Source organism: Cebus imitator, unplaced genomic scaffold (genome assembly GCF_001604975.1).
Source record: "Cebus imitator isolate Cc_AM_T3 unplaced genomic scaffold, Cebus_imitator-1.0 Scaffold15, whole genome shotgun sequence".
Lineage (NCBI taxonomy): Eukaryota > Metazoa > Chordata > Mammalia > Primates > Cebidae > Cebus > Cebus imitator.
Genome location: NW_016107330.1, coordinates 9,491,794 through 9,504,462, shown reverse-complemented (window position 1 = coordinate 9,504,462; position 12,669 = coordinate 9,491,794). Strand labels below are relative to the sequence as shown.

The 12,669-nt window shown below is 42.6% G+C and overlaps 1 protein-coding gene across 1 annotated transcript in view; it reads left to right on the top strand.

Moving 5' to 3' along the window:
- Positions 1 to 5,997: 5,997 nt before the first annotated feature.
- UBR4 (ubiquitin protein ligase E3 component n-recognin 4) overlaps positions 5,998 to 12,669 on the top strand; it is a 144,202-nt gene continuing 137,530 nt past the window's right edge. The window contains exon 1 of the mRNA XM_037730827.1: positions 5,998 to 6,244. Within this exon, the coding sequence (XP_037586755.1) occupies positions 6,069 to 6,244 (176 nt within the window). The 5' untranslated portion in view covers positions 5,998 to 6,068. The remainder of the gene's footprint in view (positions 6,245 to 12,669) is intronic.

The window sequence follows — 12,669 nt, the reverse complement described above, 5'->3', positions numbered from 1 at the left end:
TTTAGGCCAGGCATAGGGGCTCACACCTGCAATCTCAGCATTTTGGGAGGCCTGAAGTGGGAAGATCACTTGAGGTTAGAAGTTCGAGACCAGCCTGGCCAACATGGTGAAATTCTATCGCTCCTAAAAAAAAAAAAAAAAAAAAAAAATTAGTCAGGTGTGGTGGTGCATGCCTGTAATCCCAGCTACTTGGGAGGGTGAGGCAGGAGAATCACTTGAACCCAGGAGACAGAGGTTTCAGTGAGCTGCTACAGAGTGCGACCCTGTCTCAAAAAATAAAAATAAATAAAATTTTGCTTGTAAATCATGAAGCTATTGTTTTACTAGAAATGTTTTCTTCCCTGCTCAAAATCTGGCTTGTCTCAAATCTGAACTCCTCCAAAAAGCTTTCCCTATTGATTTCGGCTCATCATGCCCTCCAAGCGTCCTAGCTGCTCACCACATAGCTTCCTGAATAATATACGGTACCACTTTATGATTCCAGATACTGTGTCTCTCAGGAACTGTTATACTGTTTTCTGAATTCCCTATTGTCCCAGACATGAAGTTGCTCCTTGACAAATAGTTCCCCAAATGGTTGCACCTTCTTCACAGAAGCCTTAGGAACTTTGTCCCCAGTTTCCTAAATTTCTAAGACTTTGGTGACTTAGTAAGGAATTCTTCCCTTCCTCCTTCCTTTCTCTTCCTTCTCTCCCTTCCTTCCTTGCCACAGAGTGCAGAGTCTCACTCGACTCACTGCAACTTCTGCCTCCAGGTTCAACAAATCTTTCTGCCTCAGCCTCCCGAGTAGCTGGGACTATGGGTGTGTGCCACAATACCCAGCTAATTTTAGTATTTTTAGTAAATACAGGGTTTCACCATGTTAGCCAGGCTGGTCTCGAACTGACTTCAGGTGATCACCTGTCTTGGCCTCCCAAAGTGCTAGGATTATAGGTGTGAGCCACCACACCTGGCCCCAATAATTCTTTTTTCCTTTGAAACGGAGTCTCACTCTGTTGCCCAGGCTGGAGTGCAGTGGCGCAGTCTTGGCTCACCACAAATTCTGCCTCCCGGGTCCAAGCGATTCTCCTGCCTCAAGCCTCCCGAGTAGGTAGGATTACAGGCATGTGCTACCACATCCTTCTAATTTTTGTATATTAAATGGCAAGAGATAATTCAATCTGCCTCTCTGGCATGCCCTGGACACTAGGTCTGACAAACCCTATTTTAGTCCTTAAAACAAATGCCTACATGATCAATATGGGGAAATAAGCTGCATGGTGCCATAATTTCTATTCTAAAAGGGAAAAGGATCTCTTTAGTATTGCTTTGGAAATCATTGTTCTTTATAACTATCTTACTATTTAAAAATTGACAATTATCCTTCCATAATTAAAACAGGTAGACAACATCTTCTGCCTTTTCATTTTTTTGTAAAATGTAACCTGAACGTATTCACCATTCTTGAAGCTACCTTTCAATAATGGAGATACGGGTGCTTTATATGAATCAGCTGTTTTGATTTTTGTGGCTAAATTCTTTATTTTAAAGACTATGCAAGTTAAAAAAAATTTTTCACAATGGTCTCAAATGAAGGTGAGTGTCCCCTTCCAAACCTCCCCCACCATCTGTTTCCCAGAGGTCACCACTGAACAATTTGGTATCTCTCCAGGTAATATAATATCTTACAACTTGATTTTATCACTGAATCATGGAGAGCTCCTGTGTCAGAGGTAGGGCTCTAGACCATTTTTAGTGGTCACAGGGTTGAAATTCTTAAGTGCTGTTCCATTAGAGATTTTTATGAGACCAAATACTCTTTTGGGAAAGTCTAATATTTAGGCCATCTTTCCAGTAAGAAATTTAGAACATAAAGGATGTGTACCTTCCGATATTTTTAAGAATCAGAATGTGAAGTTAGTTGAGATTGACATCCAACGAAGCAGACTGTTTTCCACCAGCAATAAGGCTTTTATATATTTCTGATCTGTGATACTGAGAGGGTGCCTTTTCCAGGATAGAGACTAAGAACATTTAGGAAGGTGTGTTTGTAAAACAGATACAGGTTTATATTGAAGCACACTCTTTTCTGTCCCCTAACGTGCAATCTGAATGGATGCAAGTCCAGAAAGCAAACTAAAACTATATTTAAATGGCACAAGTACAAACTCCATTATACTCATGGTTTGTTCACATCATGGTTTTGATGGTATCATATATCCCATTGCTGTGATAAAGTAAGAACTAGACTAGACCGATCAACCAGAGGCCAGTTTATTGATAATGAATGAAGACTGCAATTGCAAAAAGGGCTAGAATACTTACGCTGCTGAATATATATCCTCTCCTATACAAAAGGTGATATAAGTTAAAACACTATTATAAGTTTGCTTGGTTGTTATGGAGTTAGGAGACGTGACATCTTACTCATGGTTTTTACTATACGGATATATCTTCTGAGGAGACCAGAACAGGCCCTCTCTGTGCACTGCCCCCCACCATGTCCCCACCCCAAACAGTGCTAAAGGATCACGTGGCTCCACTTTTCCCAGAGTTTACATGTAAATTACTTTCCTTCTCTTAAGCATCTGGTATACAGTAGGCTTTCTCTGTCATCCTTTAATTATGCTTTCCTAATTGTAAAGCAAATGGATCTTAAAAAAAGGTGTTTATAAACTTTTTATTTTGACTTTTGATGACACAATTTCAGACTTACAGAAAAGTTGCAATAGCACAATGAATTCCGAGATACTCTCCACCCAGATTCCCCAAAGGTTAACATTTTACGATGACATTTGATTTATCCTTCTTTGTCTGTCTCTCTCAATCTGATCGGTCAAAACTTTTGAGAATGTAAATCTTAAAGTGACATTCTATTCTAGTCCCTCCATAGTTACCAAAATTGTTTTGTTTTCGCTCTTAAAGCAAGAAGGCTGCAATTCGCATTTCCTTCTTCTTTTTGAGTTCATACCATGCGAATAGTTCAATATCGTGGGAAAAATAATACTTATGGATTACAAATACTGTCTCATAATTCTAAATTGAATTAGGCTTCTAATCTAATTCCTTTTATTCTTGGTAATTTGAAAACTAACTCTGCTGTGAACTACCAAAAAGGAGCTGCTCTCCATTTGCAGTTTTCAGTACTGCAGGAGTTTCAACAAAATATGCACTTATTACTTGTTCTTGTAACTTTGTAAAAGCTGTTGGCTCCTAGCGGGTAATAGCTAAGGTTTATTCATTTACTTGTTTCTAAAAACATTGTATCTATTAGGATTTATTTCAAGCAACTCTCTAAGGGATGGCTTAAAAAAAAGAAAAGGAAAAAAGGAACTCAGGAATGAGGTGGTTAGAAGTAGTCATTACGTATTTCAAGAAGTTGGTCAACTGAAATGCTACAAAGCAGTGACATGCTCTCTCACTTTTGAAGCTCCTGTAGTGAGGGACACTGACCTCATTTCAGATTGTCTGATGTACAATTTACAACCACCAAAGTGTACAAATCAGAAGTACAAATCATGGCTCAGTGATTCTGTGTGTGTATATCTATGCAAGCACCACTGTGTCAAGATACAGAACTTTTCCAGCTCTCAGCAGGCCTCCTCATCCCTTCCTCTACACAAATCTTTATACTATACCACTCATCAATGTCCGCCATTTTTCCTTCATTGCATTCCCTGTAACATGATGTATCATATCTTATCATTTTAAATTTTAGTTCCTTGGCAGGCACTTGGGATTAGAATGGAACTAGTATTTTAAGTCCTTCAGTTAATTCATAAAAGTTATTTACTATTCTTTAGTTTCTATCTTATTTTCTGGACCAGCATATTAGAAGCTTGTGTTTCATCTAGAAGTCTTTTATTAGTCTGTTTCTTTTGTCATCTAAATTTATAATATAGATGCCATTCCAAACTTTGGGCAACACAAGACCAAACCTCCAGTACTGAAATAAACATGGCATTTATAAAGGAAGTTCTTTATCTGGAGTGTTCTCTCCCAATCTATTAACCAGAAATATCATAAAGTAGATAATAAACATTAATTTAGGTACAGGTGCAAATCTCCCTGTGATAGTTTGCGTTTGCCTTTTATTCTCTTGGAGAGGGAGGAGAGCAGAGACATTTGATCTTTTATTTCCTGAAATTTCTCCAAGAGAGTCTCTGCAGATTAATTTTGTCATTTGGTTAAAATAAAATTAATGTCCCAGAGCCACTATAAAATTCTGGGTCTAGCCCAGCCCGGTGGCTCACGCCTGTAATCCCAGCACTTTGGGAGGCAGAGGCAGGTGGATCACGAGGCCAGGAGTTCCAGACTAGTCTGGCCAACATGGTGAAAACCTATTTCTACTAAAAATACAAAAATTAGTTGGATGTGGTGGCACACACCTGTAGTCCCAGCTACTTGGAAGGCTGAGGCAGGAGAAGTGCTTGAACCTGGGAGGCGGCGGTTGCAGTGGGCAGAGATCGTGCCACTACACTCCAGGCTGGTGACAGGGCTAACTCCATCTCCAAAAAAAAAAAAAAAAAAAAAAAATTCTGGGTCTCCAGCCTTTACTTAGGGCTCTGGTTCAGTATCTTGAAACAGTGCAATATTTACAGTGTTATGGAAAGTTCTTTTTCATTTCTGATGTTTTTATGTTTAAGAAACTTGCTGTTATTATTATCCTCTGATAAGTAGACATTGAAGGAAAATCTCTACTGCTATCATCGAAGCCACATTTTCCTCCAAGACTGGCTTTGACTGAATTTCATTTGGAATGTAAAAATGCATGCTGGGTGCAGTGGGTCAAGCCTGTAATCTTAGCACTCTGGGAGGCCAAGGTGCTCCCACCTTGGATCACTTGAGCCTAGGACTTCAAAACCAGCTTGGGCTACATAGGGACACCTGTCTCTTAAAAAAAAAATTAAGAGTGGTGGCCTGTATAGTCTCAGCTACTGGGGAGGCTGAGGCTGGAAGATCGCTTGAGTCAGGGAGGTGGAGGCCGGAGCGAACCGCAACTGTGCCACTGCACTCCAGCCTGGGCTGTTGGGGTGACAGAGCAAGATCCTGTCTCAAAAAAGGTAAAGTATGTCACATCTAAATAAAAGTGCAGACTAATCACTAGGTACCAATTCATTTATCAGTGTTATACACTGAGAACAAAAGCTCTTCCTAAACAAGGGGGAGAATTTCAGGGCTTTAGGAATTTGAAAACGTCTTCACAGTTCCTGCGAAGTCTTATTTAGGCCGGCTGTAGGCCACAGGCCTAGAGCTTGAAGCCGTCCACCAGCATCTTACACGCAGGACTGTCCTTAATGCACGAATATCTTTCCTCGAGCAAACTGCGTTTCCCTCTTAAATCCTTGTGGCCAGATCATTTTACCGGCAAAAGTCTCAGACATCTCCTGCGAATAAAAGCTTACATTCTTTCCTTGCCAGTAGAAAAACGGGGAAAACATAACCATACGTGGCAAATTTGCAGAGGGATGCATTGCACGAGCTGGTAAGATTGTTAATGAGGGCAATCTAAACACAGAAGACATTTGAGCGCGAAGAGAATGTAGATCAGTGATTAAAAGAGGTGGTGTGAGAGAGAGAAAGCTTTGTAAGATCTGGGGCGCTTTAGTATTACTACCGGGGGGCATCTAGGCAGGGGAAGAAGCGGGTGAAGAGCGTTTAGGCTTCGGTCTCTTCTCGTCCTTAGCTGTTCCAGGCCAGGGCCATTCTATTCGCCCCGGCGTAGTCTGCTCTGCTGCCCTAGACTTGCCCACTGCACCTAAGCCCCAAACTCACCTTTCCCCGCCGTCAGGAAGCCAGGTCGCTCTCACCTGCTAGAGTAACTCCCACCGCGCAGGCGCAAAAGTTAACGCTCTCCCGCCTTCCCCGCGCTGCGCTACCTTCTGAGCAGGCGCAGCGTCTCCAACGCGTTCCCTCACCGCGCAACTCGACCCCGGTGAGAGCAGAGGGCGCTCTGCGCGTCGCATTTTTGACCCACGACAGCGGCGCGCAGTCTGACGCGACAGATTGCGTCACTTCCGCCCCCTCCCGGGAGGCGGCGCTGGGCCGGTGGCAAGCCCCCGAAGGGAGCCGCAGTAGTACGACGGAAGATGGCGACGAGCGGCGGCGAAGAGGCGGCGGCAGCGGCGCCGGCGCCCGGGGCCTCGGCCACTGGGGCGGACACGACCCCGGGCTGGGAGGTGGCGGTGCGGCCCCTGCTGTCCGCATCCTACTCCGCCTTCGAGATGAAGGAGTTGCCACAGCTGGTGGCCTCAGTCATCGAGAGGTACCGGGCGGCGGCTCCGGCGGGGCGACGCTGTGGGGGGGAGGGGATTTCGAGCCGGATCGTCCGGACCCGCTTCCTGGGCTGCCTCCTGCCGCTTGGGGATCCCCGCCCCAGCCAGGGCTTCGGGGTTCCTGGGCCCCGGGACACTAGGGCTTGCCCGGGGTTCCTTCCGCCAACCCATATAAATCACCCCTACCTCAGTTTCCCCTCTCGAGCAAAACTTTTGCGGCCTCCCTTGCGGGAGGGCGTGGCCGGACACGTTTGAGAGTGACTTTGAGGTGCATTCGCCCCCTTAAGGGAATGTTCATGGGGCTGTCCCTTAGGTCAAGTCACGGATGAGTTTGCATTTCTCACCCGCACTCATCCCTCTACCCTGGGCCGCAGCGGAGCCCTTTGGTATAATTTAATAGCGGTCTTTCCGCGGTGCTGTGTTCACTGGGGGCACATGCTTTTTCTGTGACTGAAGCCACCAGCTACCATGGATGATCTCTTTTTACGTTGCACTCCTTGTGCCTTCCTACTGTATCGGTCTTTGATTAAAAACATTTCAGTGTGTGAGTCTGAGAGATCATTTTCCCAGAGGATGTGGGGTGTTTGTGTGTGTTTCTCTCTCTGCCTCGCATCCTTCTCGCATTAAAATACATCACTCATTCTTCTACAAACGGTACTATCTGTTGGTTTCCTTTTGTGTGTTTTTGTCCTTTTGCACAGTGGTTCTTAGCTAGTGAGAGTTGTGTAGGTACAAAGATGGTGATCTCAGAGTGCCTTCCTTTTCCTGACATACCGCGCTTAGAGCAGTCTTTCATTAGTTTAATGGTAGTAGACTTTTGCTTTTAAAGCCAGGCTCAGTTTCATTTTTCTAGCCATACCGCATTTCAGCAACTCGCTGCAATTGCTAACTGAGTCGTAGCTTCTTGATGACAAGGGTATATCTAGATGTTATCCAGAGTTTAGAAATTGTTATTTGTTACTCAAAGGAGGCCCATGGTTTGACAAAGTGTTTATTTTTATGCTTTTTCTTGTTAGGCTTGTGATCCTTTGAATGCAAAGTTTTTAACAAATTAGAATAAAATAATGGTTGGGTTTGGTAACTTCACAGTCAGCTTTACAGACGGATTTTCCTATCTAATCACTAGGCCAGGAATGTCCTGAAGATGTAAAGAGGTTTCAAAGATACTACTTTCAAATTATGTAGCTGCTTTTTGTTTTAAAGATTTGGATTGGCAGTATTGTTCGTGAATCATACTCATATTAACATGCAATCAGTAACGTTCCAGTCTTTTTAGGGCATTTGCATTTATGTTTTTCTGGATATAAGCTGGATGGGTTATAAAGTATTAATAATTTGTTGATACCCTTCTAAAAATCCTGTATTTGGGGGCCATGCCTAAAGCTGTAATACTTAAGCAACACCCTCCAACCAAATCCATCACTAGGTTTGAATTTTGCCATGTATGTAGTAGTGGTCTCTGCCATACCCTCTCTTTGTGCAGGTAATCAAGAGTTGCATTTGTAGACATTAATAAGACCTCTCTTTATAGTTTAGAAAAGAAGTCCAAGCTGATGGGTCTTTGGTAACATGTACTTTTTTATTGGAAGGCAAGATCTTTTAAGTCTTCTGGTTTTTGGGGCTCAGTTAACTTTGAAAGCCTATGTGTCCTCTGCAGGCTGTGTGAGAGGAGTATGATCTAAAGAAAAATTTCCAGAAGAAATACCTGGCTTACAAGTTCTTCACAGTGAGAACAGCTAAATGTACAAGTGTTTGGTTTGTAATAAAGTAGGGGTTGGCAGATGTCCTGTAAATGGCCAGATAGTAAATAATTGTGGGTCATGTGGTTTCTGTCGACTGCTCAACTCTGCCATCATTGTGTGAGCAGTCACACACCATACATAAATGAATGGGCATGGCTGTGTTCAAAATTGTATCTGTGGGTACTGAAATTTGAATTTCTTGTGATATCTACATGTCACAAAATATTCTTTTGATTTTTTTTTTTTTTCCAATCACTCTTAGCCATACAAAAACAGGTGATTTGGCTTGCAGGTTTGCCAACCCCTAGCTTGGAGCACACACATTATACGCTGCTATCAGTATTCTATTTTTCAAAGCTTTATTGATTGATTGATTGATTGATTGATTGATTTGGAGACAGTCTTGCTCTGTTGCCCAGGCTGGAGTACAGTGGCACAATTTCAGCTCACTGCAACCTATGCCTCCCGGGTTCAAGTGATTCTTGTGCCTCAGCCTCCAGAGTAGCTGGGATTACAGACGTGCGCCACCATACCCAGCTAATTTTTGTATTTTTAGTAGAGATGAGGTTTCACTATGTTGGCCAGTCTGGTCTTGAACTCCTGACCTCAGGTGACCTGCCCGCCTCAGCCTTCCAAAGTGCTGGGATTATAGGCATGAGCCACCGCGCCCGGCCCAAAGGTTTTATTTATTTGTCTTTCCCTGTCTCCGAGGACCATCTGTTTTTCTGTTGCAGTCTACTACTCTTTTCTTCCTTTTTGATATCCTGGCTCCATCGTGCCAGCTTTTACTCTCTACCTTGTAGCCTACTTATCTATTGCATTTCTCTCTTAACTGTTGAGAATGATGACATGTGCTCAAGAGACTCCTCAGTACACCACCATTCTAAATCTTCTTTTATACTTGAAATTAACCTTTTGAAGAAAAGGTAGATTATACATTCCAAGGCCTAACCCCCTGTTTCTTCAGTTTGACTTTGAAGCCAAACTGAAACAGAGGAGGAATAGATCAACACAGATGAGTTGGAAAGCATACTCTAAAAAGTCTTTGGATTATTTATTTATTTTTAAAATTTATTATTTTAAAACTTTTATTTATTTTAAATATATTTATTTTTATTTTTTACTTTCTAAGAGACGGGGTCTTGCTTTGTTGCCAGGCTGGAGTGCAGTGGCTATTCCCAGGCGCGATCCCACTACTGATCAGCTCGGGAGTTTTGACCTTTTCTGTTTCTGACCTGGGCTGGTTCACCCCTCCTTAGGCAACCTGGTGGTCCTCTGCTCCCGGGAGGTCACCATATTGATGCTGAACTTAGTGTGGAAAAGATCTGCATAGAGCACTACAGCCCAGAACTCCTGGACTCAAGTAATCCTCCAGCCTTAGCCTCCCGAGTAGCTGGGACTACAGGCATGTGCCATTGCACCTGGCTAGATTTTTTAAAAGAAAAAGATAATCTGAATTTATTTAAAGGGAAGAGTTTTTTTTCCTGTTGCCTGTAGCTAGCATGTATTTTAGTAGTAAAGACTACTAAAATCTTTTTTCCATTGTAAGAGACATGGCCTCCCCCCGTTGCCGAGGCTGGAGCACAGTGGGACGATTGTAGCTGACTGCAGCCACAAACTCCTGGACTCAAAGGATGCTCCTACCTCAGCCTTCTGAGTAGCTACAGTAGCTAGCTAGACTAGAAGTTCCCACCACCAGGCCCAGCTTCAACTCTTTTTAACACTGTTACTTAATACATAGTTTAAAGAACATTTTAAACACACTGTTACTTTTCCAAGCCAGAAATGGAGCACAACTAGCTCAATAGAGCACATGCCATCCATGGGATTAGTTAGTGTAATCATTGCTGAATGTAGCCTTCTGTGTTAAGGTACAGATAATTCCTTTCTTAACTCTGTGTAAGATATGCTGGTGAGCATGGTTATCACTGAACATTTGATTGACTCTTTGTAGATAAAAAGGAATATGCTCCTTCCTCTGAGCCAGTTCTTTCTGGGCTGAACTGGCCTCTTTAATGAGAAACGTCTTCAAGGTTTCTGTTTCCAGATATTTGCTAGAATTTAGGGCAAATAAATCTACTTGGGAAGGGGGAGATTGTTACAACTTTTCCATTAGATAATGCACAGTCATTTCCTAAAAATCTTGAAAGGAAGAAAGGGAGGCACTAATGCTCTGATCCTTTGAATTTATAAGCAATAGGATGTAAAATGATAATTGACCTACAGGAAAAAAAAAGAGTCTGCCACAGAAAGATACAGTTGTAAGATTAGTACTTGTGACTGATGTTTCTGTATCTTAGTATCACATTAACTACAGATTTGTCAAGAGTACCAGGGAAGTATCTGAAAGATAGTTTTCAGTTCTTTGCTTAACATGAAGCAGATTAGATAGAAAGATAGGAATAAGCATGATGGATTCTATATATTCTTGGGAGTACATGAAACTGATGAAGGGAAAGGAGCTTGTAGAATTTCTACCACTTACAAAAAAGGTCGATAGTATGATATTGAAGAGGGAGAAGGGAGGTGAATCCTTAGTCTTTTATGATGCCTCCTCCTCAGATTTCCATTTCTTGCTAAAAAGAGCTAGATTTTTCCAGACCCTGCCAGTTCTTTTTTCACTTACACATCAAATTGGATTTCTCTAACCTGGCTGCTTAGCTGCTGTTTCCCTTTGTACTCTGCCACATTTGTTTGGTATGGAGTATAAAAGCTTCAGATTCTGTATCAGCGGTGTTTCAGGCTCAGTGGTGCTGTTGTTGCAGTTCGTTAGGAGCAGCAGGTGATTTAGGAAGATAGCTTGACCAACCAGAGCAAAGATATACATTCACTTTTGTCTCTCGATTTTTCTTCCTGTGCATTATATTTACTTCAATTTCTTCATTCTTCTCCTTCCTACTCAGCTTTCTGCCCTCTGTTCCATTTTTCCATTTCTTATCCCCTGGTGTCTTGGTGTCTGTCATTTTCTCAGGGAACGAGGGTGAGGTCGGAAATTATGACAGCACATCCATATTAGCTGACTCATGCACACTGTTTCTTTAAAATCAAGAGATATGCCAGGCATGGTGGCTCTCGCCTGTAATCCCAGCACTTTGGGAGGCCGAGGCAGGTGGATCACGAGGTCAGGAATTTAAGACTAGCCTGGCCAAGATGGTGAAACTCCATCTCTACTAAAAATACAAAAATTAACCAGGCATGTTGGTGAGTGCCTGTAATCCCAGCTACTCAGGAGGCTGAGGCAGAGAATTGCTTGAACCCAGGAGGCGGAGGTTGCAGTGAGCTGAGATCGTGCCACTGCACTCCAGCCTTGGCGACAGAGTGAGACTCCATCTCAAACAAACAAACAAACAAACAAAAACAAGAGATATGACAATGTTCATTACTTCTCTGTTTCCTCCTTCAAGTCTTTAAAACCAGTTTTTCCCAGGTTTATCTTTAGTTGCCTTATGCACATTGTAAGTAGAGCTGAAGACTGCTCCATTTTTCCTCTGCCAATGTCCATCTTTCCCTAAAATGCATTCTTCCTGTTTTTGTTTTTGTTTTTTAATTTGGAGGTGGAGTCTTGCTCCCATCACACGGTCTGGAGTGCAGTGGCGCGATCTGGGCTCACTGCAACCTCTGCCTCCCTGGTTCAAGCGATTCTCCTTCCTCAGCCTCCTGAGTAGCTTGGATTACAGGTGTGCGCCACCATGCCCTGTCAATTTTGTGTATTTTTAGTTGAGACAAACATTTGCCATGTTGGCCAGGCTAGCCTCAAACTCCTGACATCAGGTGATCCACCTGCCTCGGCCTCCCTAAATGCTCGGATTACAGAGCTGAACCACTGGGCCTGGCCTTCCTGTTTCTTTATTGGAATAAGGATGTTGTGTACTTCTAGGCGAGGAAGTTGGGCTCATTAGATAACAATAGGATGACATTGAACCAGGCAATTAGATGAGTTAACACCTATTTTTTTTTGATATGCTTCATTATCAGAATGGGTATGAAAGCAGTGGACTAAGTCCATCCTATGGGTAGGCAGTTTTTCCTCTTAGATTTGGTAAACCCCTTCAGCTGGAAAAAGTCGGGGTAAGCAACTCTGAACTTTGGAAATAAAGCATGGAAGGTAAATAAACCAAGTAAATAACATCAAATTACAGAATGGGAAAGCCTTAGAACAATGAATAAGAAAGCATAAGGCTGGAAGTGAAGGAAAAGCTAAGTATATGAGGTAGAAACGGGGATTTAGTAGGGAGTGTTCTGTTGTACATGTGAGCCTTAAAACTGTGTTTAGTCACCAGGAACTTTTGAGTGCTGCTTGTTGTTGAAAGGTTTTTGTTTCCTCCTTTTTGTATCCCTACAAATGGAAAATGACCCTCAGTGGGCAGGAGGATCCTTGCACACATCATATATGTTCCATAAATATTTTTTCTTGGTGAAGGAGTTATTCTAGGTTAGGCGCTAATCTTTGATACATACCCATTTATCCTTGATAGATCTCCAAATAGCAAAGTGCTTACAATGCCAGTTATTTGAGGTGATTTATCACTGACATTGGCCCCTTCCAAATAGTGACTTGTCCTTCTGGCTCATGTGTTCGTTTGGCAAGCAGATAGTCTTGCGGGCAGTGAATGGAGTGTTCACACTGTTTACGTTTCCCTTCTTAGGTTGATACTTTTTTTTTTTTTTTTTTT